General features: G+C 46.1%; 1 protein-coding gene and 1 long non-coding RNA gene across 7 annotated transcripts in view; one reads left to right on the plus strand and one right to left on the minus strand.

Moving 5' to 3' along the window:
* Positions 1 to 15,630, plus strand: part of LOC139074156 (uncharacterized) — a 38,834-nt gene extending 23,204 nt beyond the window's left edge. Inside the window, exon 3 of the long non-coding RNA XR_011523675.1 lies at positions 15,474 to 15,630. This is a non-coding gene — a long non-coding RNA (uncharacterized lncRNA). The remainder of the gene's footprint in view (positions 1 to 15,473) is intronic.
* Positions 1 to 18,640, minus strand: part of CDRT4 (CMT1A duplicated region transcript 4) — a 54,059-nt gene that overhangs the window by 24,755 nt on the left and 10,664 nt on the right. For 4 of the 6 annotated variants that reach the window (XM_070563441.1, XM_070563439.1, XM_070563440.1 and 1 more), the window contains exon 2: positions 6,340 to 6,421. The exons of the other annotated variants lie outside the window; for them this stretch is intronic. In XM_070563441.1, the coding sequence (XP_070419542.1) occupies positions 6,340 to 6,409 (70 nt within the window). In that variant the 5' untranslated portion in view covers positions 6,410 to 6,421. The remainder of the gene's footprint in view (positions 1 to 6,339; positions 6,422 to 18,640) is intronic. 6 annotated transcript variants of the gene reach the window in all.

Here is an 18,640-nt window from a genome sequence, read left to right on the forward strand (position 1 = left end):
GTAAAAGGAAGAGGCAACACTTGGGGATGAAGAAAAGGAAAGAAAGCTTTGTAGATGGATGCTCAGCACTGTTAAAGTTGGAAGATGGAATGAAGGGCCTAATTTCAATGCTGTGCAAAGACAATTCTACCCAATAAACAGAGTCCCGTACTCCTTCCCACAGGGGCCGGCCCTGACATTCACTAGCAAATTGCAAGGAGGAATTAGAACCAATCATCACCTTTACTAGAAAAGCAATTCAAGGCGTGTGTCACATCAATGATGACCAGTTGCATTTTGCTGTATTTGTTTGTATATGCTCTCATAATAGGAATTATATACTATCAAAAGTTTGGGAAATGTTATTTTTCAATCTCATAATCCCGTTACCATCACACAACTCTTATCTGTATGTTCTCACCCAGTTCTTACATGGTTTTGGTCACAAAATGTATATATCCTTTGAATCCACCATTTTAGCTCTAATCTTATGTTATATTTTCTCATGTTCTTAAAGATTCCTGTAATTATTTTAGAGGCTGCTTAGTAATCCATCCAGTGAATGAACCAGGATTAATCATGCCTCCATTTGGGGATTTGAAGGCGTTTCCAATTTTAGATGGGCAGCATCTTTTAAAATGAAGAACTCATTGGCATTCTTCTGCTTTTTATAAACCTCTGTATAGCAAGGTGCTCAGAAAATGCTGGCTGCTGAAGGTTCCAGGCTCCCAAAGATCCCAGAACTGCCAAAGCCATCCCCCTCTCAATGCTGAGAGGTGAACAGAGTCCTCCCTGCTTCCCTCTGTTCATGGACAAAGAGCAGGCAGGGTATTTGCCACTGTGGTCTCTAGGGTTCCTACCAGCTCCAAGGTCTTGGTGATGAGGCCAGAAACTAAAACAGAATCTATGAGAGACTGCTCCTGGCACCAAAGTGAGACAGACTTCAGGCTGGAGAACTACAGCAAAAGTCCCCACTGCCAGCCTAGTCACAGAAGAGTCAGGGAAGAAGTTAAAAAGAATCAGCTCACTGTGGCCAAGACCATCCACGCACAAGGAAATTGCCCAGAAACACATGCTACACCTGAAATGCTTTGGGAAGACTGGATGTGCCAGCAAAGAGCACCAGTGGGATCAATGAAAACTATTCTCTCAGCTTTCAAGCACGGTGCCTAGAGCTCAAGGCACGGGCACCAAGTGAAGACCACCCAGCAACCCTCTCCAACGTGGAGGTGTAAAATACTCCAGCCAACTGTCAAGACATGCATGATTGCTGAGGGAACCAAAGAACTATGAAAAGCAAACCAATTCACTACAAAAGCACAGAAAGCATGAGCCATTTAGTGAAGAGGCCACCAGTCTCAACTCTCCACCCCAGCCCCCAACTGTCATGAGGCCATTCCAACATTACCACTCCCGATAAAAAATCACAGATGCTCGTGTGAGCATCAAGAAATTGTCGAATTTTATCCCATATTTTCTACTGAGAAAGCAAGGAAGAGTGAAAAAGACCCTTCCAAAGTTTGAAAGCGTCCTCCCTAACCCTAACCCTAACCACGAACTTGGGAACATCAATATTTGTTCTCTGAGAAGTGAGTCAATAAAAAGGGGGGATCATTAGCTATTTGACTTGATGAAAAGTGGCTCCTTTTGCTCTTATTCACTCAGCAATCTTCTGAAAATTGATATATGAAATAACTCATGAGCATATGTCCCATTATAAATTATAAGATTGGCATCCTGAATTATTAATCATTTTCCTTTGAGTTTGGTCAAAATTAATCACTTCCCTAAGGCCTTATCACTCTAAGTCTTTGGTACCAGTGGCGCCTTGATAATCACCAAAAGATGCTCCTAGGACCCATCTGTCTTCTAAGACTAGATTCTTATTTCCAACTGCTAATTAAACAAGTTCCACTAAGTGTTTTGCCTTTTTCTCAAAACAGTATCTGTTGTCACCCCATACTTCCGTGAACATCTCCTCTGTCTTCACGCCCTGTTTCGGTCGATGACATCACCATCCTTCCCAACTCTCAAAGTAGACACTCAACTCCTCCTTCCCTTTTACACCCCAGATTCAGGCCCCACTCCCCAAATATGTCTTCTGACCTCTATTCTCTTTCTCTCCAGCTCATCCTCCCCAGCCGCAAGAATGATCATTTATAAATATATTCACTCAACAACTATTTACTGAATCTTTATTGTGTGCCATGTACTACACCAGGCATGACATTATAAGCAGAGAAACCAACTGAGAAAGATCTGATCGTGCCACACTTTCTGTTCAAAACTTATTTACTCCCTACGGCCTATGCAGTAAAATGCACATTCCTTAAAATCTAGTCCCAGAAAAGCTTCCCAATCTTGGCTCCTATCACCACGACTCTTCCCTGTACACTCTCTCTCCTACACACACACACACACACAGACCCACGCACACCCAGCACCCCATCGCTCCCCGCACTCGCTGAGCTCCCGTGCCTCGACTCCTTGGCGAGTCTTGCTGCCTTTACCCTGAATTCTCTTCCCACTCCCCACTTCTAAGGAACTGCATGTCCTGCAAAACCCAGAGCATAGCTCAGCCACTCAGGGAAACCTTTCCCAACACCCAGGAGGAGAATCTGTCCTTCCACCGTGCTCTCAGAGGAAGGCAAAAATGACCCTCTTGTAAATAGCATTTAGCACATTATGTTGAGAAAACTGGCAGGGATCAAAAGCCCTGAGTGAACTGAAAAAATTGTATTCAAAATCTGAAAAGCTGAGGATAAGCAGCTGAAATTTGGAGATACCCCAACCCCCATGCATCCCTGGGACTTTCTGCTGAGAGTGCTCTCACTAAAGGAAGTGGCCTCTCTCCTGGCCTTCACGACACCACGTCCCCTGCAGGCCTCTCCAGGGAGGGCTGTTTCTCCCTCCATGACCCAGAGGTTTCTGGACCTGGAGGGGTACTTGTCCTCCCTTGCCCCCAGTGCCTTTCTCAAACCATTTTCCTTCCTCCTTCTTTGCAGCTCGTGGCCTCAGTCTATAGCACCCCTGACCCACCTGGTTGTTGACAGGTTCTGACGCCTGGCCTCTGCCCCTCAGTCACTGACAACTTTAGCTCCCAGACGCTGGCTTCCTTTGTGCCATTACTCCTACTATCATCAGTGGTTTCTTCATCATCTCATGAATGATCCATGCAAATCTCCAGCCCAGTCTTCCTTGATCTACTCACCTCCATTAACCTCACCTTCCTCTCACTCTCCACCACCTGCCCTGTGGTCAGTCCATTGTTCTTATTGTCACCAATAACCACACAACAGCCACAATCTCAACTGTGAGCTCCCCACTCTAACTTTTCCCTCCTCTATCCTTCCAGCTCACCCTCAAAGCAGTTCTCAATCTAGCAATTCCTCTCTTTCAATCCACTCTGGCCTCCCTCTGTCACCCCTTCATGCCCTCGCTCCCTGCTTTATCCTGTTTAGATTCCATGGTCCGTTGTTATAATCCCTCACAAACAACATTAACCTCCTTATCCTTCTGGCCTATCATATTTGCATGACAAAGTCCTAGTACTAGTTAAACCCAACCTTTGGGCTCTTCCGGGTGCCTCCAATTCAGCAACTAAACATATGGGAGAGAAAAACAATTGTGCTGACTGGTCTCACGTGAAATGCCATGTACTATGTACTGGGCATAGTCTAAGCACCTAACCTATATTAACTAATTGAATCCTCAAAAAATCTTGTGCATTAGAAACTATATTATCCCCATCCTACAAGCAAGGAAACTAAAGCCCATACGAATGCCCAGTAGCTTGTCTAAGGTCACACAACCATGGAGGGACAAACCAGGATTTGCACTCAGGCTGTCTAGCTGCAGAATCCTTTTGTTTAACATTCCGCACTCCTGCTCCTCTATCCCAAAGTCAGTCAACATAGCTAGCCCATCCTACTCTCCTCCCTTTCCAGGTCTTTTCGGTTTCCCACTCCCCAGACAACTACCTCAAACCTCCTCATCTCCTCCTTCTCCCTCTCACTCTTGGCTGATGTCCTTGTCTCAACCTCCTTCAGGAAAAATCTGAGAATCCATCAGGAACTCCCTTGTCTCCCCACCATCACACCTATCAACTACTGCTGTGCACGCTGACTTCCCTCCCACTATGATGGATGAAGTGTTCCTATTCTTATCAAAGAACACCTCTCCCCTTGCACTCCAGGGCCCTCCCCTCTTACCTTCCAAGATGCAATGGTCATGGATAGAACAGAACACTCTCATGTTCTTGAAACATTTTCCTACTTGGCTTCCGTGACACCACACAGACCTGTTTTGTTCCCATTGTCACTTGCCACTCTCCTTCTCAATCCCCATTGATGATTTCTGGGCTCCCTTCTCTTTTTTATCTCCCAATGTCCCCAAGGTAACATCAGTTCTGTGGCTTTACATCTCATCTACTTGCCAAATCTTAACTCTAGCCTGACTCCTTCCCCAAGGTCCAAACTTGTATATTCAGCTGCCATCTCTAATCTTTACTTGAGTGTCTAATAGGATCTCAAAGTTTTCATGGCTTAAACAGAAATCTTGACCTTACTCCCTAAAATGTTCGTCTCTGGTCTTTTCCATCTCAAAGAGAGGCATCAACATTCACCAAATTGCCCAATTCAAAAATCTTAGGGTTATCTTTGATTCCTCTTACTTCTTCACTTAGAATACCCAATCCATTATCCTCTCCCCACCACCCTCTGCCACTATTGAACTTTGCTACGTCTCCATCTTCACCCAAGACATCAACACCTATTCGCTGGACTCCTGAATACCTGCTAACTCATCTCCCTGCTTCCACTCTTGTTCCCTTACAATTCCTTCTCTACAGAGGACCTAGAGTGATCATTTTTAAACATAAATCAGATTAAACCATACCATTGCCAACACTCCCATGGTTCCCACTCCATTGAGGATACAATGCAAATTCCTCCCCTTGACCTACAAAGCTCTCCTCAATCTAGCCCCTGCCTACCCTTCCAGCCTTAGTGCCACTCTCCCCATCATTCACTACACCAGCCACATTGGCCTGCCTTCTCTCCTTCAAACACACCAAGCTTGTTCCCACATTAGGTCCTTCCCCAGCTTCTCCCTCTGCCTGGGATGCACTTTCCCTGATTTTCACATGGATTATTGCTTCTAATAAGTCAGGATTCAGCCTAAACATAAATTCTTCAGTGAGTTAGGGGACTACCTAACATAGCCCAAGTCACCAGTCACATCTCCTATTTCAATTCTCTGCCTGGCACTATCCCTGACTGACATTTCTTATGATTTACTCATTTGTTTATTTTCCCTTAACCCACTAGGAGGTCAGTTCCATGAGAGCAGGGATCTCATCCATCACATTCACTGCTCCGTCCCAGGCACTTTGGTCAGAATCACTAGATAAATGGATGTTACTGCAACTTCCCCTGGAATTTTCCCCTAGAATCTCTAAGGACTATTGGAAATCCAAACATCAGAAAGCTACATACTTGTACGGAACACAAAGGAAACCATGCACTAGTTGACTTGACAATAGCCACTACCAGAGAAGGTCAAATGGCAAATGTGGGACTGATAAATATGACAAACAAATATGGCTCACAGAAGGGCCTGGGTTAGATGTCACTTCCTGCTTTTAAGTGGGCAAATCACTTCCCCTCTCTCTCTCTGAGCCCTAAGTTTCCCCATCCATAAAATAGGAATGATATACCTCCCTGGTAGGATTACTCTGAAGACCGAATGAGACACTGCATGTGAAAGTGCCCAGAAAAGAGCAACAATGCCAGCGATTGGAGCCACAACTGTCTAGGATTCAGGCTTCATTGAAGGCCAAGTGAAACCACGTCTAACAGGAAAAGTCCATGGGGCTTAAATGTACCAAATTCCAACTCAAGTCCTACTCCAATTTTCCTCCGAACCTCCATTTCCCTTGCCACCTGGTCCAACATGCGCTCTGTCCCTTCCACTCCTACCACACACGGCCAGATCCCACCAGCACTAGACACAGCGCCCGGGGTATCTTCCATCTGTTGTTAGTGGATAGAGTTGCCTTTTTACAAACATATGTTTTCCTCACACAGAATGATTATAAATTCAGCCCCATGGCCCACTCCCTAGTCCCTTTACCTCTCCTTCCAGCACTGCTCCCATGACACTTCTTTGAGGCCAGGCAGCCCTCTGGTGGGCTTACTCACGCCTTCCTCTGTGCCTCATCTAGCATATGCCTCTCTCTCTGTCCCTAAATTGTTTTTCTTAAGGCTCAGAAGTAAGATCGTTAAATTCCAGTCAACTCTTGGCCCACATCTTGTCCACTCTGAGAACTAATTATCATCCCCAAAGACCAGACTGACTTACCACGTTCTGATCTTCTCTTGTCCTCACTCCTCCTGTCTACAAGCTCTCGCAAGTCCTTGACGCAGCTCATCTCACTAGGTTGCTGAGAAACACAGAATGAAGAAGGTAGACTGGCAAATATATAATATAATATAACTAATGCAGATGGTTTGGGGGAAATGGACAGTCCAATATATAGCAATCTGTTGCCTATGAAAATAGCAATTATCAATTCCCCAGAGGTCTTTTGAAATTGGAGAGAAATATTTAGTTACTAGTTTCAAATGAATCCTTCCAGGCACAAATATACACAAGCAGTATGCAATGAAACGTAACCGCTATCCACATAGAAAATATGTGTGAGTAACACACCAGGAAATCTTGAAGTTCTGACAAAAGGAGTTTTTGTTGGGTCAGAAATCCAACTAAACAACAAGGGCTTTAATGTGTTTCCTTGGCACAGTGGAAGGACACGTCAAACACTCTTAAAATCTGGGAACGGGCCCCTCGTGGAGTGTGTTGTGTGGATGTCCTCTCCCAGCGAAGCCTGGCCTTGAGGACGCCCCTCCTGCGGCGCTGAGAGAGGACCAGCGCTCTCCTTGCCGTTCCTGCTTGCGGCTGTGATATCATTGTTATGCGTTTTAATATCTCAAGAGGGCAAAAGATGAGAGAATTAACCAAAGTTCCTAACGTGGTAAAGCTGCACCTTACACAATTGTTTGGAGTAAAGTATAGCACAGAATTAAGAGCAGGAGTTCAGGACAGGCCAGCTGCTTCTTGGCTGTGTAACCAGAAACAAGATACTTAAGCTTCCTCAGTCTCGCACTCCCATCTGTAAATAGGGACTATGGCAGGAACTAGCCTTGGATTGTCATGAGGATTTTTGTCATGAGACAATTCACATAAAGCATTGAGCACAGGGCCTCGGAACATGAGCCTGTTGGTTGGACTGTTATCATCCGCCTTAATATGCAGGACTGTGACGTCTTTCACAATGCCAAAACAACGTGGTCCAATTTTCAGGCTGGAGAAATTAGTCACAAAATGAATCTCACCACAAATGAGTCAATAAGTTGAACAGCAGGGGAGAGACTGGAGCAGTAGGAGATCAGAAGAGGGGCTCAGGGGACCTTCCAACACAAATGCTGCCACACGGCTATCTCTACATCTCACCCATTCCATCCCATCCGCCCACCTTTCAGGTCCCAACAACCCTGCTTATACTACTTGTACCATCTGCTACCAAAAGAGCACCCCCTGGATAGTATCTCTGATCCTGGGCAGGTCTGAGGCATCCGTGTCCACTCGTAGCCACATATGTGTTCACATGCACATATGCACACATAGCCCTGAGTGGGACCACATACTCACCAGGATAAGAAAGAGTCTATGAATCACATAGTTACACACATGAGCATGTGCACACACGCATATACACAAGCACACAAACACACACCCTGTGTAACTCTCCAAGGTCACCAGTTATGTCTACTGCGCAACCTCCAGCTTTGACACCCCCCATCCCAGCTGAATCCTATTTCTCTTCCCAGGTCACTGCAGCCCTGGTCTAGAATGACTTAATGAGTAAAATCGGGCCAAGAAGTCTCGCCAGATTCCTACTGGGAATAATTTGGAGACTTAGGTATGCAAGCAACATTAAAGGGGACTCAGGGTGGAGCACAGATTTTGGAGTCAGGAGACCTGATTTCGAAATCCAACTTCACTTGTTCATGTCCAATCTTGAGTAAGTCACTTAATCTTTCTGAACCTCACTTCCCTCATATCCAGGATGAGACTCATCCTGCCTCATGGGATGTAATGATGATCCAATGGATTCAGGTAAAATATTTCATGATCCATAAAGATCTTTATAACAGTTGGCTTTTGTTGAAGACCAAGAATCCTGAATTAATGGTATAAATTTCCTTCTCTGAATGAAATGGGGGCTCATTTTGGTAAAAAAAAAAAAAAATTGCTGAATAACTTTGGCACCCAAGGTGAGGACTAGATGAGCTCTAGAGAGAGCAGCTGTGTCATGGAACTTTATTTAGAGAGTGACAGAGACCACAGAGAGGGGGTGGCTCACATAAAGGCTGTCTTAGGCTCCTCTGCTTTCCTTGGAGTGGGGGAGGGATGGGTGAGAGAGTGGAGGTTAAGTCCAGTTAGTTTAGAAACTCAGAATTATTTGTCCCTGAGAAGTCTTCAGAATGCTCTGCCAATGGAGGTCTCCACCTCCGCGAGAGGAGTAAGAGTGAGCGTGGAACTCATTCCATCTGCCCTCACAGCCACTGGCCTATCAGAACTGCCAATGGGACATAAGGCCTGTGGCAGGCAGCCTCCAGGATGGGCCCAATGATCCCACCTCCTGGTGTTCACATCCTCATGAACCCCTTCCCTTGAGTATGAGCCGCATCTAGCAACTCATTTCTAACAAATAGAATATGGTAAAAGTGATGGGATGTCACTTCTGAAATTAAGTGAGCTTTGGCTCCCATCTTGAGCACTTGGTCTCTCTCTCTTGCTCTCTCATTCACTCTGAGGGAAGCCAGCTGCCATATTATGAGCTACCCCATGGAGAAGTCATGTGGTAAGGAACTAAGGGAGGTCTCCAGCAAACAGCCAGCAAGGAACTGAGGCCCCTAGTTCAACAGCCTGTGAGGAAGTTACCCTTGCCAATAACCTTGTGAGTGAGCTTGGAAGTGGATCCTCCCACAGCTGAGCCTCCAGATGGGACCACAGCCCCAGCCCAGACCGTGAATACACCCTCATGGAGAGACCTCAAGAGAGAGACACACGATTAAGTCACACTCAGATTCATGACCCACAGGACCTGTGAGACAACATGTGTTTGTTTCAAGCAACTAAGTTTTGGGGTAATTTGTTACGCAGCAAGAGATCTGATACCAGACACTCACCAGACGTTCCAAGGAAACAGTTCCACCCATGAGAATGAATAGAGGAGAGCTTCCTACTCTGCCAGCAGTGGGAGCAATTTCACTACATAATTCCTCCTCCCATTACACCCCCTTCTCTAGGGGACAGCACAATCTCTACTAGAAGAAGAGAATATATTTAAGTAAAGAATTTACGGCTATAGTATGTCACAGAAATGAAGCCATCCTCCAACAGCCAATTTGAACAGGGCCATTTTGACACAGCAGACATACTGATGTGTCCAGAGGGGTTAGGATTGGAGTGAGGGATGGGGCAAGGAGTGAAGTGGGCTCAGAGATGGTGCGAGGGTGCTTGCCTCGCACATTACTTGAGAGGTACAGAAATTTGAAATTTTAGTGGTTTCTTTTTTTTTTTTTTTAAGACCGAGTAAAAATGTCCTGGCATCAAAATGGCTTTGTGAAAGCAGCCAGATCAAAATGTCAAGTTCTATCATGGGACTATTTTATCCAACGCCGCTTCATAAATACTGTGTGGGCTCCACCTAGGTCCTGAAGTCAGCGGGATTGCCACTAATCTTTCTTTCCTGCTTGTGCATACACGAATACACACACACCCCGTAAAAGGAGTTCAGGAGTAGGTTTCCAGGGTCCGAGTGCAGAGGGTCTAAAATGGTTGCAAGGTTACCATCCGCCCCATGCCCTACTCAGATTTGGGCTGTTCCAATTCAAGAAGCTGCCAGGCACCTGCCCAGAGGCTGGAGCTTCACCAAAGACTCCAAAGAGAGCAAGTCAGCGTCTGTCCCATGGGAGTTCCCCTGACTTGCTTACCATCCCAGGATACAAGAATGAAGATACTGTTTATTGTGCACAGTGGATGACAGAGCACCTTTATCTTGATCCTATTGATCCTATTAATTGATCCTATTGGTTTCCTGAAGTTCTCTCCATCTTCAAAGCCACTGACTCATCAATATTTAATAAAGAGAAGAACGACTTCCATGGCCCCATGTGGTTGTGTGGTCATCTTCCTCAGCAATAAACAATGGCAATTGTTTCAGGTTACCACACCCCCAATGGTACAGTTCTGTGAGAGCTAACCAGCTGTTTTGGGGACAGGTCTTTCCAGCCCAGCACTCTAGCCCTCTTGCTGCTAGAACTCTCTGTGCGTCAATTTCTTCCTGCGTAAAAATAAGGATTCAGGTCTGCCACTCCCTCGTCTCCCATCCAGCTCTGACCTCCTCGAATCTCTGCGAAACCTCCTCACACAGCAGGCCCCAGCAAGCGGAATGCACTCAAGTTTCCCAATATTGCACCAAATGAATTCCTTATGAGCCCAACTTCTGGGTTTATACCAACAGGAAAAGCACCACAAGGCCTGGCCTTCAGCACCGCGCTTGATCTCACTCCTTGCTGCCTTTCCAAACAGAAAAACTGACTTTTGCCCTCTAGGGTGGGAAATGCGAAAGGCACAGTTCAAAGCTCAGAGTTGAGACCACAGCAAACCCCTCCTGGCGCCGAGCCCCTGGAGCCCGTGCCGACAGCCTTTCCATCCACCCGGTGGAAATTCTAGCTGCAGAAGGTGCCCGGCGGGACCTCGCTTTCGCTCCCCTGCCAACTGCCGTAAACCTGTTTCTGTCCCGTTGGAGTTGCAACATGGAGCCAGAAATCTGGAAGAATTTAACACCCAGTCGGTTCAGACACAGGAAAACATTGTTCAAAGTAAACACTGGAATCCCTCCCTCATCATCCAGGAATGTGGAGCTGGCGGGGTTGAGATCAGCAGCTTTTCAGAAAAGCCTTTGCTCCGGGTCCCTGCACGCGGCTGCAGCCGGGGAGGGCCGGAGGGGCTCCGGAGCCCTTTTCGGCTAAGACATGATGCAGGCTGGGCGGTGAGCACCCAGCCATCTCTGCTCTGCGCTGCCCAGCCTCGGCTCTGCACGCACAGGCCCCGCGCTCCCCCTGCACTTGGGAAAGGCCGAAGGAGGTGAGGTGCCCTAGAGAGACTGAAGGGGCTCAGGATGCCCTGGGACTTGCCACTTCCTTTGCCCGTGGCAGGCTGTGAAAGAGTCACTCTTCCTCGAGGAAGAAAGAAGGCTCTGTGCGCCGGGCGAGGGGGCAGGGCCTCGAACCAGATGGGATGTGGCCGCCAGCCTTCATTTCCCTCTGACGAGACTTAACTAATTCCATCTCTCAAAAGCCATGAGCCAGGTCCCCGCCCTGTTTCCTCTGGCCCTGGGGAGTGGAGAGGAAGGACTGGCTTTACCCAGGGGCAACATAATGCATCCCGGGAAGACGTTACATGTTAAATCATTTGTGTCACTGTGTTCCTCTGCCTAAAATTCTGCCTAAATTCCACCCACGAACTTGCAGTCCCGAACGGAATTATGAAAATGTTTCTGACAGTCAAAACGTCAAAGAAAACCTACAAGTTAGGCAGGGTTCAAGGAGAAGAATGCAGAGTCCAAAGATGGCTGCCTGCTGCGAGGTGGGAGAGTCCTGCGGTGGGGCTCCCGGGGAGTGTAGGGGCAGCAACAAAATCAGGTGACGGCCTGTTTCTCCCTGACCCTCACCACAGCACTCACCCCATTCCTCAGCCCAGAGGGCTCCACACAAGGCTTACTTAACCCAGTCATTTCTATGGGAATTTATTGGGTGTCTCCTGCTGAGCCAGGCACGCCAGGAGGACACCGGCCCTGCTTTCAGGGAGCATCGGTGTAATCCAGACCAGAGCTTGTCCAGGTGGTCCTGGAACCAGCAGCAGCAGCAGCAGGATCTGGGAGCCTGTGAGAAGGGCGATCCCCTCCCAACCCCGGGCCCACTGCATCAGAAGCTCTGGGAGGGGCCCAGGGGCCCATAGCTCAGCAAGCCTCCAGGTGTTTCTTATGCCAAGGAAGCCTGCGAACCACCAACCTAATCTGTCCCCACCTTACTGGATAACAGAGAGAAGCTGAAAGGTTAATGGTTTGCTTCAGGGAAGTCGCAGAAATGGCGTGAGTGTTAATATGCTCCTAGATTCAAAACAGCTGTGCCAAGCTGTGGCGTCATTGGAAAACTTCGATTCCAGTTGCAGAAACACTTTTTCCACCTCAGTTTGGTCACCCTTTACTCATGGTTTCTAAAACTTTATTTTGAAGAAGAGGCAGGAACCATTTCTTCACTCAGTAACAGGTGGAATTTCTTTGAACCAGCAGCAACCACCCCAACTGAGTGGCTTGCAGCTCCGCTTGAAGGCCCCGCTGAGAAGGCTCTTGGCCCCGTTCTCTCTCAGGCTCCCCCCTCACCTAATTCTTGGCGGGCATCAAGGAGAGTATACAACCAGACTTTCTAACTGAATTGATTTCTGGATAAAATTACCGACCAATGAAATAAAATTTCATTCATCCATTAAGAAACTAACTTCCATGTTGCCAAATTCAGTTACCTACTTGGCGTTTAGTTACCTATCTTGTCTGACCTGTGGGCAGCAATGGAATCAGCTGGCCACTCTCAAAATACCCTCTTCTCTTGGCCCCAGCACTCTCCTTTCTCCTGGTTTCATCGTCTCACCGGCTGCCGTTCCAGGCTCCTTGCCAGATCCTGCTCCTCTGCTCTACCTTGAAAGTGAGAGAGCTTGGGGTTCGGTCCTGGGCGCCCTTTTCTCCCCATCCACACACTCTCACAGGGTGAGCCCGCACCGTGCCACGACTCTCACATGTGTGTCTCCAGCCATGGGCTCTCCCTTGAATTCCAGGCTCATATATCCAACCCCCTACTGGACATCTCAGATGTTTTACTGGTGCTTCAGAACCCCACTGTTCAACACTGAGCTCCTAAAACACACACACGCACCCCAAAACCTGCTTCTTCACTGGTCTTCCCCCTTTTATTAAACAGCACCACTAACAAACCGTTTGCCAAAAAACTAAGCGTCTTTTTTTCTCTTTCCTTCATCCTTAAGATCCAATTTATCATCAAGTCATCTCAACTTAGCCTGTAGAAATATGTTGAACCCATCATTTTCTCTTCATTCTATAATGATGACAACTACTATTACTGCTGCTACTACTAATAATACTATTATTAATAATAATAATAACTAATAGCCTGGGTGCCAGTGTCTTCCATGTATCAACTCATTGAGCTTTCCCAACAAACCTATGAGTTAAGTGCTACTGTTACCCCCTCTGACAGAGGGTAAAATTGAGGCACAGAGAAATTCACTGATTTACTCAAAGTCATGCATCTGTTGTAGAGTCAGGATTCGGATGTGCATAGCTGGCACTAGGAACCACGTGATTAAACACCACGCTCCCAGTGCTGCCTCTGTAGCCACCAGGATGATCTCATGGCCTCGGAACTGTCCTTCTCACTTCCAATCTTGCCTCCACACAATTTGTTTTATACACACAGCAGCCAGAGTGGTCTTTCCAAAACATGTACCAATAGTCACATTGCTCCCCAACCTAAATATCCCTCCCCAAGGGTTTCCACATAGCCCTGGAAATACAATCCTAACTCCTAACGTGGCTGCTTTGTCTACCTCTCCGACCTCTCTCTCCCCTCTCCAATCACATGGCCCTCCTCTCTGTCCCCACACTCACCACTCTAGCTTTTCTCCCCCTCTACCTGGAATGATCTTCCCCACAGATTTTCACAGAGCTGGCTTCTGGTCATTTAGATCTTAGCTCAATGTCACCTTCTCAAAAGGCTTTCCCTAACTTCCTACTCCAAACTAGCCACTCAGTCCATCTTTATCCCAGCACCTTATTTTCACTATAGCACTTATCACTATCTGAAATTATCTTAAATTTGTTTGTTTACAATTTATTTTCTGCCTGCCCTCTTTGAATTTAAGTTCCATCGGAGGAAGGAACTTGTCTGTCTTTTCCCACATGTATTCAGGACCCAAAGCTGCACAGATGCTTACTGAGCACCCGCTCTGTCCCGGGCACAGGCCCAGAAAGGCGAACACAGCAGAATCCCTCTGCTTGAAGGTGCCACCATCTGCAGCTCCACTATAGTGTCACGGGGTTATGACAAAAGGAGACACGAGGTGTCATGAGGACATGAGGAGTAATTTCTCACTCAGCCTGGGAAAGTCAAGACGATATCCTGGGCCAGAATTGGATTCATTTCATTTCGATGAACAGTTACTCTGGGCCAGGCCTGCCCGTTACAGAGGTGGGTGAGACCAGTGATCTACTTCCTTGTGCCAGAATCACCTAGAGAGCTTATTAAAACACAGATTAGTGCATCCCAACCCCAGAGTATCTGACGCCCTAGGTCTGGGGCGGGGCCTGAGAATCCGCATTTCTAACAAATTCCCAGAAGCTGGTGCTGCTGGTCTGGGGACCACACTTTGAGAATCATTAGACTGGACCATTTCCTTGCCCCAGACCACTATGAGTATAGCTCAGCACAATGCTGTCTGCCACTTGCTCTGATAGAAATACAGGCTGATGATATGAGAGGGGGTCACCCACCCAGCTCACTAGGAGAAGAAGGAAGCAGAGGGGACTTCTAGGAAGAAAGGGCACCTGAATTTAGTTCTGGATAATGAGTAGGCATTACTGGGTCAAAGAACAGAAGAAAAATAGGAAAAACTTGGGGCAAAGCAGATAGAAGCATGATATGATTTTAAAAAGTAAAATATATTCCAATATTGCTGAAACATAAAGTATAAAACCAAGATTAGCTGAAGGTGAGACTGAAGCAAGGTCCAGATGCAAGTCTCTGAAAAGACGAGCAGTGGGAAGCCAGGCCAAATAAGTGCAAAGTGAGCATGACGCATTCAGAGGACTTCAGCAATGACGGCCAGCACAGGGGGTGCACATAGGTGGAGGGGGAGAGATGTAGGGAGAAGGGGGATTGTAAACTAAGACTGAAGTCAAACCATGAAGGGTCCCACTGTGGGGCTTTGTGCTCCCTGCTTCCTCTGCCTGGAACGTTCGTGCTGAAGAGTTCCATCCTGCTGGCACTATGGCAACTGTTGAATGATGTTAAGCAGGTGTTCAGCACTATCAGTTGTGCCTTTCAGAAAGATCCCTGCAGCAGAGACCTATGGCTATCCTCCAAAGATTTGTACTTCCTGTTCTTAGTATCAACTTGTTATGGGGAACCAATTGCCCAGCCATAAACTCTATTTCCCAACATTACCCTCCCCCCCCCCCCACCACCACCTTGTATCTAGGTAGAGCCTTCTGTCTGAGTTCTGGCCACCTGTAGACCTGGCCCGTGAAAGCTCCAACATGACCTTCATTCTCTTTTTTCCCCCACTCATAGGGTAGAAGCAAAGGAACCCAAGGTCCCAGGAGATTGCAGAGCCACAAGATGGAAGGAACCTGGATCCCTCAATCACTTCATGGCAGTTGACCACAAAACACCCAATTGAATTTTACGGGAATGAGAAATAAACTTCTAATGTGTTAAGTCTCTGAAATGCAGAGGGTTATTTGCTACAACATCTGGGGATATCTTAATATATCCCTATGGCCTTGCTATAATAATGGACTGGAGGCCAGCAAGGCTGGAGGAAGGAGATAAGTAAAGAAGTTGTTAGCAACTGGGGAAAAAATTATGAGAAACTGAAACAAGTTAATGGCAGTGAGAATGAACAGAAGAGGATAGAACATGATCACAACTAACTACGGGGATGAAGGAGAGAGAGAGGCCCAGGATAACACTCAGACCTCTGACTTTGGGGTGGAGATAAGCAACAGAGAAGAAGAGCAGGTTTGGGAAAAGGGTGCTTAGTTTTATTTGGGCCATTAGAGAAAAAGCAGGTAGTTATTCCCAGTGAGCAGCTGTCCATATGAACCCGGAATCCAACATGGCCATGGTTATAGATGTATAGATTTGATAAAAGATGAGGCCAAGATTGTCATATCTCTCATTTTCATAGGATGAGTTGAGAAGAGGGATGAGAACTGAAACTTGAAAAAAAATCCACATTTAAGGCATGGGAGGTGAAGAGGAGCCTGAGAGAAGACTGGGTGGAAAGCACGAGAGAGAAGGAAGGAGAAGTGGGGGAGCAGTCTCAGGAAACCAAGAGAAAACTTCTGCCAAGAGACTGTGGTATAATAAAAAATAAATATTTGGTCTTTGCCCATTTCTGGAACAGAGCCCTGAAAACTTTTGGAACTTATTGCCTTTTTTACACTAACAAGATGACTCCTCGGGGAGCCCTAGATAGCTTCAGGATGGGGGCTAGTGGCCAGGAAGATCAACCAGGTAATTAGAGGGTTAGAACTTCCAGCCCCACTCCCAACCTCCACAGAGGGGAGAGGGCCTAGATACGGAGTACACGGCCAGTGATCTCATCAATCATGGCTTTATAATGAAAGCATCATAAAAATCTCTGAATTCTGGGGTTCAAGGAGCTTCCGGGTTTGTGAACATGTCAATGTGCTGGGAAGGTGGCGCGCCTGGAAAGGGCGTGGAAGCTCTGTGCCACCTGCATCTCTTCCATTTGGCTGTTCATGAATTGTATCCTTTATAATGAACTAGTAAACACAAGAAAGCATTTTCCTGAGTTGTGAGTCATTCTAGCAAATTACTGCACCTGAGGGAGGGGTCATGGGAACCTCTGAATTTACAGCCAGTTAGTCGAGGTACAGGTGTCTCCTGGGACTTGAAAATGGTGTCTGAAGTGAGAGCAGTCTTATGACACTGAGATTTTGGTTCAGATTACATTGAATCTATGGCTTAATTTAGGATAATTGATATTTTTACAATGAACATGGTACATCTCACCATTTATTTAGATTTTTAAACACGTTTTTTCAATAATGTCATACGATTTTCTGCAGAGAGGACTTGCATATCTTTTGTTAGATTCATTCTTAGCTTTGATGTTTTTTAAGCAATGTAGACTGTATCATATTAGACATTTTATTTTATGTTTATGGCTGATATTTAGAATGTACATGATTGTTCGTGTATCTAACAGACTTGCTAAACTCAGTAATTCTAATAGTTTATTTGTAGATTCTTTTGGGTTTCTACATATACAATCATAGTATACTAGTTAAGAACACTGGTTTTAGAATCAGACTGCCTTGCTTTTAAATTTTAACCATTTACTAAATGTAGGACTTTGAGAAAGTTGCTAGATTTTTCTAAGCGTCATTTCTCCCTCTACAGAATGGTGACACTCTCTCACAGGTTTACAGTGAGGACTAAATGAAACGAAGCACATCACATCTGGAGGCAGTGCTGGCACCCCCGGGCCTCCATTTATGGTTTGCTATTACATTCATAGTCCTCGTCTTTCCCATTAACTCCACAGCTCTCCAGATTCTGGCTTTTACCCTGTCATTTTATGGAATCACTCTCCAATGTGTTCCCTAGTGTCAACTTTAACAGGCTCCTTTTGGTCCTTGAGTTTCTTGATGTTTCTGTTGCCCTTGACATCTCCATCTCTGTGATGTCTTTTTTTCTGACACCAAATGTATGGGTTTTCTACCTGAACCAATTCTTGGACTCTCCGACACCAGCTGGGTGTACTACAATCCATTCCATTCTGATACCAACCACCTGGAGTGAGCACAGACCCCACAGGTCTCCATAGCTCTGCAGAGCAGTGAGTGAAGGACAGTATTTTCTATAAATGCTGCCAGATTACTTGAATATCCACATGGAAAAATAACTACCCTTAACTCCTACCCTCTCACAATACCCAAAAAATCAATTCCAGGTGGGTCATAGTTCTAAATGTTCGAAGTAAAACAATAAAGCTTCTAGAAGATGACATAGGAAATAACTTTATGCCCTCAGGGTAAGACAAGAGTTCTTAAAGAATTTCTGTTCACAGAAAGATACCATGAAGTGAATGAAAGGCAAGCCTCGGATTGGGAGAAGATTTTTGTACTCCGTGTAACCAAAAAGGGCTTGCATACAGAATATATTTTAAATTTTTTTTTAAAATCTACAATCAATAAAAAAAGACAGGAAAATAGGAAATTGGTCAAGAGACTTCAGGCACGTCACAAAAGACAATATCCAAGTGACAAAAAAAACAAGTGGAAAGGTACTCAAGCTCCAGGAAAATCACATTAAAACCGCGACGAGAATAAGAATAAGAATGAGTAAGAATGGTTGAAATTTTTTATACTGATAACGCCCAGTGGAGAGAAGATGCAGAGCAATGAGAACACCCCTCACGCTGCCAGTGGGAGTGTAAACTGAAACGGTTTGACATCATCTGCTAAAGACAAGCGTACACCACCCAGTGACCCACCAACTCCACACCCAGGTTCAGAACCATGTAACGTGAAAACGCACAGTCAAGAATGCCTGTAACTGGCGAAGCAGTTAAGTCCCTGTGCTCCACTTCCGCATCCCGGTGTTCTGATCCTGGGCACAGACCTATCACTTATCAAAGTCCCACATATAAAGTGGAGGAAGATGGGCACGGAGGTTAGCTCAGGGCCAGTCTTCCTCAGCAAAAA

Source organism: Equus przewalskii, chromosome 10, assembly GCF_037783145.1.
Source record: "Equus przewalskii isolate Varuska chromosome 10, EquPr2, whole genome shotgun sequence".
Lineage (NCBI taxonomy): Eukaryota > Metazoa > Chordata > Mammalia > Perissodactyla > Equidae > Equus > Equus przewalskii.